The sequence below is a fragment of the Siniperca chuatsi genome, linkage group LG1 (genome assembly GCF_020085105.1).
Source record: "Siniperca chuatsi isolate FFG_IHB_CAS linkage group LG1, ASM2008510v1, whole genome shotgun sequence".
NCBI lineage: Eukaryota > Metazoa > Chordata > Actinopteri > Centrarchiformes > Sinipercidae > Siniperca > Siniperca chuatsi.
The window spans coordinates 37,978,796-37,995,481 of NC_058042.1; the positions used below are offsets into that span (position 1 = coordinate 37,978,796).

General features: G+C 44.3%; 2 protein-coding genes across 4 annotated transcripts; both read right to left on the minus strand.

Moving 5' to 3' along the window:
* Window positions 1–270: 270 nt before the first annotated feature.
* On the minus strand, window positions 271–11,603 carry ubap1lb (ubiquitin associated protein 1-like b). 3 transcript variants are annotated; one of them, XM_044202826.1, is made up of 6 exons: window positions 10,837–11,603; window positions 7,578–7,695; window positions 6,150–6,749; window positions 3,588–3,797; window positions 920–1,021; window positions 271–790 (listed from the first exon to the last, which is right to left on the minus strand). In XM_044202826.1, the coding sequence occupies exons 2-6, from the start codon at window positions 7,680–7,682 to the stop codon at window positions 656–658; spliced, it is 1,152 nt and encodes a 383-aa protein (XP_044058761.1). In that variant the 5' UTR covers window positions 7,683–7,695; window positions 10,837–11,603; the 3' UTR covers window positions 271–655. The 3 variants fall into 3 exon arrangements, with proteins under 3 accessions (XP_044058761.1, XP_044058753.1, XP_044058748.1); XM_044202818.1 differs by having other exon boundaries at window positions 7,578–7,726; window positions 10,837–11,602; XM_044202813.1 differs by having other exon boundaries at window positions 7,578–11,602.
* A 493-nt stretch (window positions 11,604–12,096) lies between these two features.
* Window positions 12,097–16,394, minus strand: pdcd7 (programmed cell death 7). Its single transcript, XM_044200142.1, has 5 exons — window positions 15,213–16,394; window positions 14,632–14,770; window positions 13,103–13,333; window positions 12,926–13,013; window positions 12,097–12,748 (listed from the first exon to the last, which is right to left on the minus strand). Exons 1-5 carry the CDS (start codon window positions 16,242–16,244, stop codon window positions 12,604–12,606), a joined length of 1,635 nt encoding a protein of 544 aa, XP_044056077.1. The 5' UTR covers window positions 16,245–16,394; the 3' UTR covers window positions 12,097–12,603.
* Window positions 16,395–16,686: the final 292 nt, after the last annotated feature.

A 16,686-nucleotide genomic window follows, 5' to 3' on the forward strand; every position in this document is an offset into this window, starting at 1 on the left:
AAGATGTGATAATCCGAAATGATCCTGTAATAATCAGCAGGTCTGTTTTGCTGATGTTAAACTGAATACATGGGAATGTGGTCTGTGGATGGTGATCAGAGTGTTCTGTTAGTGGGAACCACACTGCTCCTGTTTTCACAGAAAACAAGTCTTGGATGTCGCTCGTTTCCCAGACGGATTCGTTCGAGGAAACAAGGTTAAATAAGGCCAGAACACAGGAGAAAAAAAGAGTAGAATAAAAATAGAAAAAATAGAAAAGCATTGCCTTGGTGTAATTTCATAACACATCTTTAATAAATCTGTCACAATTACAACTGCTCAGATGACTTCAAACTGTTACACAGATAATACAAGTTCAGTCAGTGTAGTTTTCAAACCCAAAGTATGAATGTAATAAACACTTTCAGCCAAGTCTTTTAGACAATGTTAATAAACACATGAATGAATGATGATCATCGTCATCATCATCATTGTCATAATTGCAATATATCAACAATATACCACTGTCCATCTTCATCTAGAATAAAGTGTGTTTAGTCGTTCTCCCTGTGCCTTTATCCACATGAGTTTCATATTTTCCTGCAGTAAATAACAGATTTTAGGTTGCAGTTGAGTTATGTAAAGTGTGTCTGCGTGTGTGTTTGCTGATCTGCCGTCATGCCACACGCATCATCAGCTCCTCCAGCGCCCGTTCTCGGTGGTTTTCATGGACCAGCAGCACTTCTTTGATGGCGCTCTGCTGGAAGCCCATCTCATTGAACTGACTCAGCAGGTGAAGGAACTCCTCCGCCTCAAGAGGAAGACATGTTTGTGTTTTTTTTAATACAATTTTTTAAATAAAACTGACTCCAAGGACGGTCTTGTTGTCTCGAAGAAGATTAAAGACTGGTTTAATGTTGTAGCTCTCTGCATGTCTTACCTTTGTTTCACAGTTTTGAAACATTTCCAGAGCCTCTTCTACCTGGGCCATATCATAACCCAGCTGACACAGATGGTCACATGCCACCAGGTAACTCAAGATCTGCAACACACACAAATATTCATTGTAGGACACATGAGTAAAGGAAAAGAGCAGTCATATGAAAGGTGTACTTCTCTGTTACCAATCAGAAAAAAAGCTAATAATCTCACTTATTAAGGCTAATAATACTGTATTGGAAAAGTGCAGTGAGATCACTTCTGTTATGAATTGGCGCTATATAAATAAAATTGAATTGAACTGAACTGCATTGAAATCCTGACATTTGAGAAGCTGGAACCATGAAATATTTGGCATTTTTGCATGAAAACTTAATCGATTATCAAAATTGTTTTAATTTTAATTTTCTATCAATCGTCTGATTGATTAATCGACAAATTATATATATATATATATATATATATATATATATATATATATATATATATATATATATATTGTTGGGTTCTTAAATTTATGACAAAGCATCATATTGTATAAGCTCCTAATTTTTGTTTTTATGCACATTTCTTAATTTTGTAAAGTAACTCTAGCTGTCAGATACATGTAGCAGAGTAAAAAGTATGAGAGTGGCATGAAATGAATAGACTTTAAAAAAGTTCAAGTACCTCAAATTTGTACTTAAGTACAGTACTTGAGTAAATGCACTAAGTTACATTCCACCACCGTCATCTGGTTAAAGCTGATTATCTTTTATGTCACATTGTGGACTTATTCTAAAAGTCGAAACCTGTGGATGTTTATCTCTGTAGGATTAGAGCCTTAATATCTTTATCCTTTCACACCGATCCACCGTCTATATGTGACTTCAATCAGCCATGAGCCTTTGTCACAAAGCACTGAGAGCTAACTACAGATTTATCACGATAAGCATGCGACCTCAGACATACTGTTGCATGGAAAATGGCAGTGAAGGTATCACAGGACAACACGCTCCCCTGCTGATGAATTCTTATTAAAGTGATTTACCAGCTGCCAGATCAGCTCTTGTTGACTGACAGGAAGAGACAGAGAGGCTGACAGCGGTTGATCTGGAATCAGACTATGCTCTGCATATCAGTGCTGCAGGATTAGTCGTGAAAAGCAAACCACGTTGTATGAATATTGTCATTTACTGTGTGTGGAGGAAACGTTACGGTGGAGACTTTAAAGCTACTTAAGAGGTTGAAATGTGTCAGAATTATAAAAGCAAATATGAATGACGTCAGCCAGTCGGTGTATCCATCCATGTCTCCTATCTTTCTCATGACTTTCCTCCACATGCCCTCTTTCCAGTCAACCCTGTACTGTGGCTTGTGATTTACTCTGAGTTCTGAGTTCTGGTGTGTTATGGGAAAACATAACACAGAGCAGGCTGTGGACACTCGATTTTTACACTGGCTTAAAGTGGCGTAGTATACTGTAGTTTGGTTTCAATGTGTTCAAACTGTAATTACCAAAAAGAAGAAATGATGTTATGTATTTTAATGCAGAAACAGCAGCCTCGCCGTTGTGTCAGTTACTCTGTGACTATGTACTACATTTTCTTTTTGTGATCTTAGTGTTGTTGAGGATGAATTTCATTTTGTATTCCATTGCCCCATGTGTGCAGCGACTTGAGGAATCATTTGTTTGAAAAAAATGCAGTTGAGGAAGCCGAATTTGTTTTGGTTGTCTGAAGGTAACATGTTGAGTTGGCTCTTTAATGAGGGGTTTTGCTTTAGCAAGATTTACAGAAAAGCATGGAAACTAAGACAGAGAACTCTTTATTCATCATAATAAGACCTTATTTGTTATGGAAAGTCAATGTTTTGAATGTTGAATTTGTGCAACTGTATGCTGTGATTGGTCATGTGACCATCCAGGTTGTTGTTGTTGTTGTCCAGTGTCTTGTAAGCCCATACGGGTTGGGCACCATAAGGTGCAGGACACTCAAATAAACAAATCAATCAATCAATAAAAAAAACATCTGTGATGTGAATCACGTCCTTCGGGTTGAGTTCACAGGACTGCCTGTTACTGTCAGTTTTTACAGTCTGGTCATCAGAGACAGCTAACGCTAGCTACACCCCCTCATTTCTATGTGTGACGGACACAGCTCTGAGTGTGCAGGAGCTGCGGATGACTCTGCAACATCACAGTGGGAATCATTGCTAACATTAGCAAGCTAAGCTAACTAGCGTCCACTTTGTGAGTGTAATACAAACTAAACAGCTGGATGTGTCCAAACAAATGTTGACTGTTGTATAGAGCTTAGATGCTGTTTCCATTAATATGTCCAAAAATGCAGAATAGCTGCAATATTATTATAGCTGAACAAAAGTCAAATTTCAGTTCAGTGTTTCAGCTTCTTATTGGCTTCTTACTGAGTGCTGGAAGATGTGTTTTTCCACTTTTAGTGGAGTCTTCGAGCTACGCTGGGCTAAGCGGGTGTTCTGACTGTGTTAAATTTGTACGTGGCACAGAGTTTGACCTTCTAAAGTGTTCAAAGTTTTTGGTTTAAATGGTACAAGCTCATATATTTTGATTTAAGGTTCCAATTCAGGAACGGTAAAGATGTTACACAGCTGTTTTTGAGTGAAATATTGGAAACAAGTCAGAAGTCTTACTGTATGTGACACTGACTTACCTGATCTGGGGTCTGCCGGCCCGTCTTCTGCAGGGTGATGATAGCAGTGCGGAGGGGGTAACCTCGGGCAGTGATGGCCCCCAGCAGGTCTCTCTCCTCTGGGCTCAGAGCTGACAGGAGCTCTGCTGACGAGTCCAAACCAGAAGACAGGAGACCCAGGCGGGGTGAGGTCGCAGGGGGGTTTCTACTGGAGTCTGGGCTGAGAAACGTCTAGGGAACAACAGACTGTAATGAGTGTGTGTGTGTGTTTAAACATCTTCATTCTGACTCAATCTGATTTTAAGGTTCTTTCTGTAACGTTGGCAGCAGGTTTGACCTGAAATGCAGCTCTGCTGAGAAAGACATGTTCAGAGGACTTCCACTTGCTAATCCTGATGAAGCTCTCATAACCTGGCTGGATTCAGGGAGCAGACTTTACACAGTCTATTTTTAGAGTGCAGATCCCTGAAAACATTTTGGAAATGTGAACCCTGTCTGTTCCTGGCTTACGTGTGGAGATTTATAGTAGGGCTTTGGAAAAGGTAATGCCCTGAGATTTAGGCTGTATTCATAGTCTGCTCCTGCAGACCACAGTGAGGGCTATCTACACTGCAGAGCATTAGCTTTCCCTCAGCCACACTGTACACTCTCAGCCATGAGGCTAGATGGATGACATAACACAAGGCTTTCATGGTTACAGCATGGTGACACTGTGAATGAGATAAATTAAAAGCACAGATTTTCGACCCTAGCCCTAACCCATGGAAACATTAGGTCACAACCCGTATTACAATGTGGTAGGATGTTTAGCAGTTGTTGTTTTATACAGCACGGTCAGCAATATTAGGACAGTGACATTTTGTATTGTGTACTCCAGCACAAAAAAGCTGTAAAAAGCCACAGTACACGAGCTGCTCAGCAGCAGACAGCAGCCAGACGCAGTCAGAGAGCAGCTGCTGAACATAGCGGAGCATCTAGCAGCTAAAGAGCCAGATGTTTCCCTCAGCAGCTGCTGGAGACCAAACACAGAGCTGACAGAGAGAAGACCGGACTGACGTCCATCAGGAGCCACAGACACGCCTCCTGATGAAGCGTCATGCTGCTCTGTAGCTGCTGGACGGGGAAATACGCAGCTGTTTGCTGACAAGTTCAAAACATCAACTTTAAATAATACGTCATGCTGTGTTTACAGCTTGTTGTATTGCATTGGCGGTGTAGGAGAATACAGCTTGACGGGGCCCTATCTTACACCTGCCGCAAAGCGGCACACAGTGCAGCACAAGTTTCCTTGCTAGCCTCTGACCGACCCAGTTGTCATTTTCACACCCAGCGCCCATGCTGTGTAAGTAGCCAATGTGCTTGCGCCCATCTGTATGCCCATGTACTGGTCTTTAAATGAGGTGAGGTCAAGACCATTGTTGGCACATTGCAATCTTGAGGCAGCAGAGAGTGATTGCGTAAGATGCACCTATATAGGCACGTTCTAGTGATGACTAGGTGATGCCGGGTCATAAATTTGAATATTCTGATTAATAGCAAATGGGCTGCGGGTGGGTGAAAGAGGGTGGTGAAGCTCTCCCCATTAAGAGAGACGCTGTGTGCATTTACACACGAGCCAAAGCAGTGTAACTTAAGTGATAATTTAAATCTCCCGACACGCAGACAGGATCGGTCAGGATCTAACGTTAATTAATGTTCTGTGTTCTTCTACACATCCAAAACGGTCCCGGTTCATACAGTGCAACTGTTTGGAGTAAAGCAGCCGTCCTTCTGATAAATCTTGAGCTCCATCACAGCTGTCTAAAATTGGCCACATTTGCCACAACCAGAAAAGCCATGTTAAGACGTCAGTTTTTGTTGCATTAACATGTAGAAATATTTCATGTTAATACTACAGATCTTTACATGTTAACACGCATTTTAATGTAGTCTAAACAAGAAATCTCTAAGACGTTACTTGCAAAAATGGCTTTCCATAGATGATTTATGCATCCACGCGGATTTGCGCATCACTAGCAGGTTCACAACGCACATACACTGCTTATTACACACACAGACAGGGACGCTGGGGGTTGGTCACAGTTGGGGGTGCTGAAAGAAGGTCAGTCTATATAATGACTTCATACTAAATGGTGCGCGATATTCATGTTTTTTTGTATTCATTTGAATGGCCAACTTATATCTAATAACATCCGCCATTTAAATAACAATGCGCACCTGGCTTTTAAAGGGAATGGGAGATGACACTCTGATTGGTTTAATTCATGTTACGCCCAAAACACAACTATGAATAATTAAGAGACTAAATACAGCCCCTTGGCACCTTGCAGCTTACTTTGTGCCCTGATTATGTGCCGTTTAACTAGGAAAAGTGGAGTTGGACACGCCCTAACTGCACTTGCGCCATGCACTTTAGACCAGAAACCTCGGGCAGAACCAGACTCAATGGTTCGTGTTAGGTTTTGAGCGAGAAAGAGAAATGAGTTAGGTTCAACACATCCTGGACCTCAGTTATCTTCTTCAAAATGTCAGACTGCATGTTACTACAACATGTTCCCTTAAATTAAAATGTTTATCTCTTACCGTATGCGTTGTGTTGTGGTTGTTTATGCAGGGGAGCCTGTCGACTGTATTGGCTCTGGTGTCGGGGGTCCTGTGTGAGGCAGGTCTCTCGGATTGGCTGTCTGCATTGGGGTCATGTTGTTTGGATGTCTCCAGCACTGAGAGGGAGCACTGTCGTAGGTTCTTCCTACGCTGGTGTGGCAGGCTGCTGAGGCAGGCCGGAGGGTTCAGGAGGTCTGGGACGAAGGCTCTCTGCGCTTTCCTCTGACCACGCTGACATGAAGCAGCAGGACGCTCTCCACTCGAGCAGGCTTTCACTGACAAACATGTCTTGGCTTTCTCTGCAGCACTCTCTCCTTCATCCTCAGAGTCTGAGATGGCAAACTTGGTGCGCAGGACGGCAGGGTTGAGGCTGTGGGAGCGCTGTCGAGGATTAGGCTCCCAGAAGTCAGAGCAGTGGCGGCTGGCCAGGCGGCTCTGCTGCGGGCTGCTGAACATCATCCAGTATGGCGGACAAGATGGCAGCAGTCCTGATGACGAGGAGGAGAGTTGAGGCCGATGCTGGCCGGTGAAGCCACTTTGCAGCCCAGTTAGCACCCAGTTCTCCAGACTGAACTCATACTGTCACATGGACAAACAGCATGTTAGTCAACTACTCTGTAGCTTTCTCTTTTCTCTAGTGTTATATCATTATTTCAACTTTTTTAGCTACGTTAGCATGGTGGCTCCACTCCAGGAATGTCACTAATCAGTCTGTTGGTCAATTACTGGTCTGAAGTGAAATGCCTCAACACCTGCTGCATGGATTACCATGAAACTAATTCACTGTGATGATCCCTCGACTTTCCATCTTGGCCTACCACCAGCTTAAAATCTCAAACTAGCTCCTGATGACATATCTCCAGCCATCTACAGCCATGCTAGCAGCTAGCACTTTCTTAGCCTAGCTAGTCTTAGTTTAGCATGTTAGCATTAGCTAGTTAGCACTAAGCACAAAGTACAGCTGAGCTGATGGGAATTTCATTAGTTTTATTGGGTTATAACACAAAGTATTGGACACATTAACATGTTGACCTGACGATGGTGCCAGAGGAAAAGTCAGAGGTTCTCCAAAGTTATTACAGTCACTATGAGCAGCCCCTTTGATATTCCACATAGTGGTTGATGGATAGTTGATTATAGCAGCTTGAAGGACTCAGGTCCAATGCAGTTCCCTGTTAGCTTTGATCCTTTACACATCGTGTCAACTGAAAATGTGTGCCACTCATACACACACACATGAATCTGAACAGCCAAGAGTTGTTTGTGTTTGTGCTGCCTGTAAAGCAGAGAAGCAAAGAAGGTGTGTACTGCAGTGTGTGGCTGTAGCAGAGAGAGCAGCAGGAGCACACAGTGGGATACATTCAGGTGAGCCTGTGCGTCACATACTGTACACATTCAGACACTCACCTCTGTCTCCTGCAGTATGGTGAGATAGTCAGGGACAATAACTTTGACGTCTTCTTTGACTTCCTGTGAGGCACGCAGTGGCATCTTCAGGGGAACCTCGTCCATAATGCTCAGTTCGCTGGGAGACAAAAACACGCACACAGAGAGATCTGTCAAAAGAACATAAAAGATTTATCAGGGTAGTTTGACTTCAGCTCCTTGAGCGAAACAGAATTCTTCAAAAACATTTTAAAGTCATTCTTTCAGTTAAAGGGAAACTTTCTGTGGGTTCAGTTTCAGGATTCATCTTAACAGTATCTACAGTTCAAGCGATATGATGACGCCTTCTGTCAGACTGCTGGGAGCTTCATACAGAACTCGCACCTGACATACTTAATAATGGTAAGTGAAATGAATTTTAAGTGAAAATAAACGTATACATGTAAATATTGTATTGTGGATAAAACGTCCTTGTTTGCTTACAATGCATTTTATTTTAAAAATCAATTCAATTCAATTTTATTTATACAGCGCCAATTCATAACAGAAATTCTCTCATTGCACTTTTCCTATAGAGCAGGTCTAGACCGATACTTCGCTGCTGATTCAATCATATTTTGTTATCTGGGAAACCACTCAAACACTCACTTACACCATTTAGATGAGGAACTATATTGTGATCTTCTTCATTCATGCCACACTGATCTGTGTTTGAGGCCGGTGAGGAAGCTGCAGCAGACTGAAGCTAATGCTTTATAATTCTGGTTTCCCGTGCAGCCGAGTGCATTTACACAGACAATCCCTCCACCGGAAGACTGAACAGATTCCCATGCAGGCGAACCAAAACAGATGGTATATTTCCACTGTTTCTAATTCTGCCGTCCTGTAAATCTCTCAGACTGTATGCTAAATTTAGTAACGCTAAGAGGTCAGAGCTGAGGTCATCAACTCGTTTACCCAGAAGCATTTCTGCTGCTCTTCCACTGATGAAAGACCAGCAACTAAGCAACTTTACACATCCAGTGGCACGAGTCTGCATTGAATGACTGTGGTCTGGACTCTAAAGGTCTGGACATGTAGCCGAGGACTTCATTTGCCATGGATTCAGATTTAACATGGGAGCCCAGCTGATTGGATCTGGTTGTAGTGTGAGCGTCATCGAGCTGCTGCGGCCTCATCACTACATGCAGACAAACATGCGGAGAAGATTGTTGTCATGCTTTCTGACTGCTGGCAGCTTCCTCTTTGTTGGCTTCAGCTCACATCCCTCCACTCCTCATCCACTGGGTCCACAACTGGGTCCACAACTGGGTCCACAACTTCCTCAGTCAACTCTGACTCTGTCAGGGGAATGTTTCCACAGCTAAAGCCACCGAAACCACCAATCAGCATGCTTCCTCTCCATCACATCCTCGACACTCTAATGTCATCTGCAGCTACAGTGAAGCTATGGAGGACCTTCGTCACACGGTCCAGCGAAAAGGATCAGGGATCACAACTGTGTTTGCTAAACAACAAGGCAGCACGATGCTCATTTCATGTACCAAGCACACGGGTCTCAGGCGTACTCTGCATATTATACGGACATGACATTCGGTTTTAATTTCCTCAAGTTCACGTGAGTGAACAAAAGACTTCTGTCAAGCCGTCCAACTCACACACACACACATAAATTATGACTGTGTATGACTGTGAATAAACCTTAAGGCAGATGCAGACTGTGCTGCAGTAAAACCAAAACACCAACGAGCCAGATGGTCCGGGACTCCCTCACACGCTCCGTAAGCTCATTGTGTCGTCTCTGACGTGCAAAACACAAACTAATGCTCTTCTGTCCCCATTTCTATACTGTAAGAACTACAATAAACACAAAAGAAATACACAACAAATACACAACAAAACTAAGAAATATTTTAGGGTTTCCTGAAGGACAAAAAAGAAAACTTGTAGCTTTATGTTGTGAACTTTAATAGTGAATATCACTTCTTAAATCTTAAAAAAAGCCTTTATTAATATTTCACTGTGTTTATTTTACTGTTTTCATCTTTATTGTATTGTATATCATTCGCTGTACTTTTACTTTCTGGATTTTATTGAATTGTGGTGCTGACTTGTTTTAATTTTGTTTTTCCTTTGTAAAGCCATTCGCAACGTCTTTTATGTTTGTGCCGGTTTATTATTATTATTTTTTTTTTGTTGTTGTCTGCCGCTTTGTCTCAAATTGCCGTGAGCTGAAATGAGCCAGAAACACGAAACTTGGCCCAGTAACTGGAAATGTGCTCCCACCGAAATATGAGCCCAATTGGCCACATGGTGGCGCTGTAATGAAGGCCCAAAAATGCTATTTTGAACAGGCCACGCCCATCACACTGTAAGTCCGAATGACTTGAAATTTCTCACAAGTCCAGCTCAACGTGCTCTACAAAAAGGCTTCTTGGACCACTAAAGTCCGCTTAGCTAGATTTTCCCCCATTTTGAATTTTTTTTGAAAAACACAAATTTTCAGTGGATCATCACTGCACGAAGCCTATCAAACGTTGTATAAATCTTGTTGATATCTTATTTAGTTTTCAAGATATTGACCAATGAACTTCCAAAGGGGCGTGGTTCAGCACATAAATTGGCCCAACTGTTGCTGACTTTGGTCTGTCATCACAAACCTTCCAGGAAAAGTCCACATAAGAACCTGAAACCTGCTCTGAAAGTTTCCTTCAAATCGACCGCTAGGGGGCGCTACAAGGGCAAAAAATGTGCGTGGCAGAACACGAATCAGACTATGAATAAAAAAGGTTTGTTTTCTTCATTCTATTTGTGAAAATGCAAAAAAGGGAGATTTCACTGCCTCTGTCACGTCTGGGCCACATTGGACCAGGTCCAGATCAAAAGCTTTAAACTTCTAACGGCCTGCGTTGGCTTGAGTCGAATATATTTTCCTCTTATTATTAAATGTTCCAATAGACGCTGTAAGAGTGATAAGATGTGAACCAACAGTTGGACCACATTCAGATGCCTCATCAACTGCTATCAGGCTACTAACATTTGACAGTGTAACTGTCTGCCACTTTACCAAGAGAGTGTCCAGCCTTAATCAATAAAGAGTATTTTACTAGTATTACTTGTAAAGGTTTGGAGTAATGGGTGGCAGTTTGTGTTTTGTCATGTATACTTCACGCATGTGTGCCCTTTCAAATAAAACAAAATGTATCGAGCATAGCTTATCTTTCAATAAGCTTTGTGTTACAGTATTTCAAGTGTTCTAATAAAACAAACGTCAGCCTACCTGCGCTGTGCTGGTGCTGCCGTCACTCTCCGGTGTGTGTGAAGCTGTGACTGACTGCAGGTTCAATTAGAGGAGAGCCACCTGGAACACTAATCTACCGACTCACAGTAACCCCATCAGCTGATCTGCTGGTAACAGCCTGACCTGGAGACAGCTGCTTAGTGTGATCCTGTTAGGAACATGGTGGCTGGATTATTGATTACTGTGTGACAGATACTGGACTCTTACATCCACTTTAGGTTTTATTGTATAATAAACTCAAGTTTGCCAGACTTTACACATAGAAAATATGACGGCCACCTTGATAAAAAACCTTTGTGTGACTGTCAGCAGGGCATGGGCTCATATGTTTGTCCAACACTTTAATCCAAAACACGACTGAACAGATTGAATAGACTTCCTGACCTTTCATCTAATGACACTCTTCAGTCAGGCGTTTTGGCCTGGGACTGAAAGAGTTAATGAATGCATAGCTCAGTTTCCACAGGATGAACCCTACTTTTGTCGGGATTCAGGCTTCTCCTTCACTGTCACCATCGGATCTAAATGTCCACTTTTCCTGAACCTAAAGCTCCAATAATCAGTGTTTTGACATTAACAACGGACCAAATGACCGTTGGCATCATTGCTCACGCAGATGGTAAACGGTAAATGGACTGTGCTTGTATAGCGCCTTTCTAGTCTTCTGACCACTCAAAGCCTTCACACTACACGTCACATTCACACACTGATGGCAGAGGCTGCCATGCAAGGTGCCAACTGCTCATCAGAAAGAAACTAATCATTCACACACACACACACTGACACACACAGACACACCGATGGCACAGCCATGTTGTATAGCGGAGCATCTAGCAGCTAAAGAGCCAGATGTTTCCCTCAGCAGCTGCTGGAGACCAAACACAGAGCTGACGGAGAGAAGACCGGACTGACGTCCATCAGGAGACACAGACACGCCTCCTGATGAAGCGTCATGCTGCTCTGTAGCTGCTGGACGGGGAAATACGCAGCTGTTTGCTGACAAGTTCAAAATATCAACTTAACAGGTGATGGTACGTTAATGTTGCCTTCACAGCTTGTTTCTGCTGCAACAAGTGGACATAAACATCGACAGCAGCAGCTTTAAAGCCTTCTGAAGCTCTAACGGGCGGACCGCATACTATGGATGGAAACCGAGCACATCCACGCTCCTCACACTGTACTTACACAGAATAAAAATGAAACATGTACTATAAAAAAACTCCAGAAGTAACAGTAAACTGGTGGGTAGTAAAATGTATTACTTTATTTTGTTTGTGTTTTCTGCTCATTCAGAAATTAAGATCAACAATAAATTCCTTCCAACAAAATAAATGGTTATTACTGAGGTACAAAACAGAAAAAACACATTAGCAGCGACCAGAAATAAGAGCTGTGCAGGTGTTTAACTTAAAAACAACAAAGTACACTCCCCAAAAACAGCTAAAGCAGAACCAAAACTATCCTGATCTCTCTCCTCGCTGTATCATTTATTATTTATTATCTGACACAGTTCTACAGTCTGACAGCTCCAAGACGCTGCAGTTCACATGAAAAAGATAACAAGATGACACGTTATCAGATCACAAGTCATCTCATTTTCTTGTTATCTCAAAAAAACAAATGGCTCAAAACGTTTACCATCACCATTAACTTGTCGGGTTTCCACTAAGAGTCAGACAGTCGGACCTGCAGCGGGGGGTTGGACTCAGCTCCAAGCATCCAGGCACTAGCTGACATTACAGAGAGTCAGAGGCGGTCTCGCTCAGTGTCAGCAGTGTGCAGAGCAGAGGCCCAGGCCTGGTCTGACGGGGCGTCTGGCAGGATCCAGCCCTGAGGAACCGGAGAACCGTCAGGATGATCCGCTGCAACCACAAACACATCCCACTCTCTCCTGAAAGAGAAACATATTACAAGTTATTATGTCATCCTCAAGTTCATTTCAACAGCAGCATGGCAGCAGGGGCATGCGTGAGCCTTGCAACAGAAGGTGTCATTAATAAATTGGGACTCTGATTATGGTTTTTACTGTTGTTACGTGACACAGACTGAAGTGAAGACGAAGACGAACCTGATTTGTAGTAAAGCGGGCAGCGAGCGCTCGGCTTGAGTGTAATATTCTCTGAAGGGCTGCAGAACAGAATCCGCAGGAAGCTCATCTGTGAAACAAACAGGGAAAACTAATGACCAACAATGCGATTCAATCATACCGTCGGTAATCTATGGACAATTATCACTACGACGTTACCTCCAAACAACATGACGTCCACTCTCAGTTTCCTCTGCAGCTGTCTTTCCCTCTCCTTCTTCACTCGCTTCTCCTGCTCTCTCCTCCTCTCCTCCTCCTGCTCTCCTTCCAGCATCACCATCAGAGCTTTCTCCTCTGCTGAATAAACCGCTGTCCTCTTCTTCATCACACGCCTCAGTTGCTCCAGTCGGCTGCCGAAGGCCTCGTCACATTCTCGCTCCGTGACGATACCTGCCCCCGCCCACACACACCCACACACAGTTTCAGACTGTGTACAGTGCCAGCATCACACATCGTCATCCTCTATCCGTAGTGTTTTACTAAAAACACAAAATAATGTATTCAAATAAAAAAGGACTACAAGAATGACCACTGCTTATTCATTTTCCTCAGAACTCTCAGATGAAAGTGCAACTCATTTCTTGTTTCCATGTCGCTGGCGATTATTTTGACAGATGTTATGAATGCGTTATGATTCATGATTAGTGGGAATGATAATTTTTTCATCACAATTTTCATTTTCACTGAAAAAACTATTCAAATCATGATGATGTGACATTTGTTGGGGTCTGTACCAAAATAACCCATTTTCTTCCATGTGGAGAACAAGATGTGGGCCGGGCAGTCTCTGCAGTGCTACACTTCTTCATTATAATGCTGTTCGTCACACATGACCTGTATCAAAAAATTGCAGCTTTTGCGATTTGGATATTGCGCTTGGCCAAATATCGATTTCGATAATATTTCGATTAATTGTGCAGCCCTAACATTTAGCTACCTTACTGTTTCTGTTGAACAATCTGAAAAGCTCTGAGGCTGATCACCAGCCACCGGCCGACAGCGCAGTACTGTGCTGCGCCACTGGCCTACAATGCGGTGCCACGCCACCGGCCGACAGCACGGTGTGGTGCCATGCCACCGGCCGACAGTGTGGTGCCACCGGCCGACAGCACAGTGCAGTGCCACGACAGTACAGTGTGGACGGTGTGGTGCCACGCCACCAGCCGACAGCACGGTGTGGTGCCATGCCACCGGCCGACAGTGTGGTGCCACCGGCCGACAGCACAGTGCAGTGCCACGACAGTACAGTGTGGACGGTGTGGTGCCACGCCACCAGCCGACAGCACGGTGTGGTGCCATGCCACCGGCCGACAGCACAGTGCAGTGCCACGACAGTACAGTGTGGGACGGTGTGGTGCCACGCCACCAGCCGACAGCACGGTGTGGTGCCATGCCACCGCCGACAGTGCAGTGCAGTGCAGTGCCACGACAGTACGGTGTGGTGCCGCGCCACTGGCCGACAGCACAGTGTGGTGCCGCGCCACCGGCCGACAGTACGGTGTGGTGCCCCCAGCCGACAGCAGCGCCCCCAGCTGACAGCAGCGCCACTAGCTGCCAAAAGTAACAAAATCCAGCTTCTAGCAGGTCTAAAGATCACTCGCACCAAAGATCACTCATGCCCATTTTTCACACAAGATATCATAAGACTGGGAATAAGGTAGATGGCTCAAGACAAAAATAACTGTCACCTTTCCTCGATGCCGCCTCTTTCCTCAGTCTGCGCAGTTTCTCCAGAGATCTCAGGACGTCCTGCATCCTCTTCACGTCTGCCTGCTTCTTCCTCACCTCACAGAGAACAGCGTCTGCAGCCAGCTTCAGCTCCTGCTCCTGGTACAGGAACAGATACAAAATATGACCAGTCATTATTATCTTCTGCTATTCTGCCCTCATCATCTCTTTGTGACAAAATACAAAAACTTCTCAATAGTGGAAGTGTCCACATATCAGCAATCATGACATTGTGGCACTGAGTTTTCTACCCCCTCCATTGTTTGAGTGAATGAGAAAGTTCCACATGGATCTAGTAGAGAGCAAACCTGAGCTAAAAGGATAGTGAATACTTTAAGTAGACATCCATCAGGAGACCACCTGAACACTAATGCTGCTCTGTGTCTGCTGTGCCTGTAAACAGGCACTTCTTTGCTAACAAATCAGCCATAAGAACAACTTTATACGTGATCACATGCTTAAGTTTGCTTTATACTTTTTCTGCCCCCAAGTGGACAAAACAAATGAATACATCTTTGAATCCTCTGACAAATGTACATACCTTCTTCTTCTCCTCTACTTGGTGTATCTGCTGCATCCTCCATTTATCTATGGCAGCCTCTTTCTCAGAGATACGGTCCTGTCTCTGGGTTTCCTCAATCTGCAGCAGTTTCCTGGCTCTCAGTCGCCGGGCCTTCCTCTTAGCAACACGGGACAATTTAGCTTTCCAGATATTTAAACACTCACTGTCACTGAGGACAGTGAGTTTGTCCTGTAGCTCTCTCTTCACTTTCAAGGCCATTAAATATGAGTCCGTCCAAACACACTCATTGTCTATGTTGTCCCTCAGAGTTTCACAGGACTCTGCCAGCTGTGAGACGAGCTGAGCTGCCCTGTACAGAGCCTGTCTCCGGTCCGGAACACCGCTGTGCTGCTGCTGCTGCTGGCTCTGTGGGGACTTGGAGGTTTTGTCTCTGCTTTGTAAGAAACGTCTGAGCCACTGTTGATCATGTCTCCTCTGAAGGGCGGTTTCATCCTCGGCTCGTGTTGTTGTTCCCGGACTCCTGTCATGGTCCTTACCCCGCGGAGGAAACAGCGGGCAGCCGAACGGAGCTCCACTCTCAGAGAAATCCTCACGTTCATGCTGTAGTTTCTGACTGGAGTCCAAGTCATACGGAGTCTGAGGCCCGAGTCCAAAATGCTGGGTAAATGTCTGCAACGCTGAGGCGCCCCTGCTGCTGTACGTGTTTACCGGAGCGGTGGGCGCCACGTTAGAGAAGTGACCGGGTGGTGGACAGCGGAAAGGAGGCGGAGGGACGGAGGGGTCAAATCCATACGGAAAGGCCAAGCAGGGCCCTCCGAACCCCCCTCCTCCTGGAGACGGTGCGGGTAAATCGCACCTGAATCCGTACGGGTGACCGTCATATCCCCGTGAAGGTGTCCACTGTGAAGCAGTGTGTGCCGGCTGTGTCGGCTCATGAGCCGCGCCGCTCGGCGGTGGTCTGTTAGCGGTGTACGGTGTCTCCAGATAGCCGCCATTAGAGACAGGAGGCTGGTGTTTATCTGACGGAACATGGTGATATGTGTTGTCCATCTCGTGTACAATAATACACTGAACATATGAGTAAGTTTCTGTACAATACTAAATAGTTACATCCATTCTTTCCATCCATTCCTCATAAAAGCCATGTTAAAATGGCGTCGTTGTTGTTTCTTCTTCTTCTGATGTTATATGTTGGTAGCTTTTGGTGCATTACCGCCACCTTCTGAAATGGAGTGTGGATCTTCATCTTCTTCTTCTTCTTCGATTTTAATGGCGGGCTACAAACCTAACCTTAAAGGGGCCGCCACCTACTGTATCGGAGTGTGTAACATCATGACTTTAACCAAAACTAACAACTATAGAGACGTTATATTGTAGATATGATACCTGCTTCTTTTAAATCTTTGAATAAAGCCCTTTGAGCCTGTAAGTGTTCCTCCCCGGTCCCTAACAGACCTGTGGTGCTCCGCTCCCTGCCTCCCTGCCTCTCTGC

What these genes read in the sequence shown, in the direction of transcription:
- ubap1lb (XM_044202826.1), bottom strand. Translation starts at nt 7,682, where the DNA reads ATGGACGAGGTTCCCCTGAAGATGCCACTGCGTGCCTCACAGGAAGTC. An exon ending in CCATACTGCAGGAGACAGAG is followed by an intron (nt 6,750 to 7,577) that starts GTGAGTGTCTGA and finishes TCCATGTGACAG; the next exon opens with TATGAGTTCAGTCTGGAGAA. An exon ending in TTCAAAACTGTGAAACAAAG is followed by an intron (nt 791 to 919) that starts GTAAGACATGCA and finishes CTTCCTCTTGAG; the next exon opens with GCGGAGGAGTTCCTTCACCT.
- pdcd7 (XM_044200142.1), bottom strand. Translation starts at nt 16,244, where the DNA reads ATGGACAACACATATCACCATGTTCCGTCAGATAAACACCAGCCTCCT. An exon ending in AAGTAGAGGAGAAGAAGAAG is followed by an intron (nt 14,771 to 15,212) that starts GTATGTACATTT and finishes TTCCTGTACCAG; the next exon opens with GAGCAGGAGCTGAAGCTGGC. An exon ending in CCCGCTTTACTACAAATCAG is followed by an intron (nt 12,749 to 12,925) that starts GTTCGTCTTCGT and finishes TTTCTCTTTCAG; the next exon opens with GAGAGAGTGGGATGTGTTTG.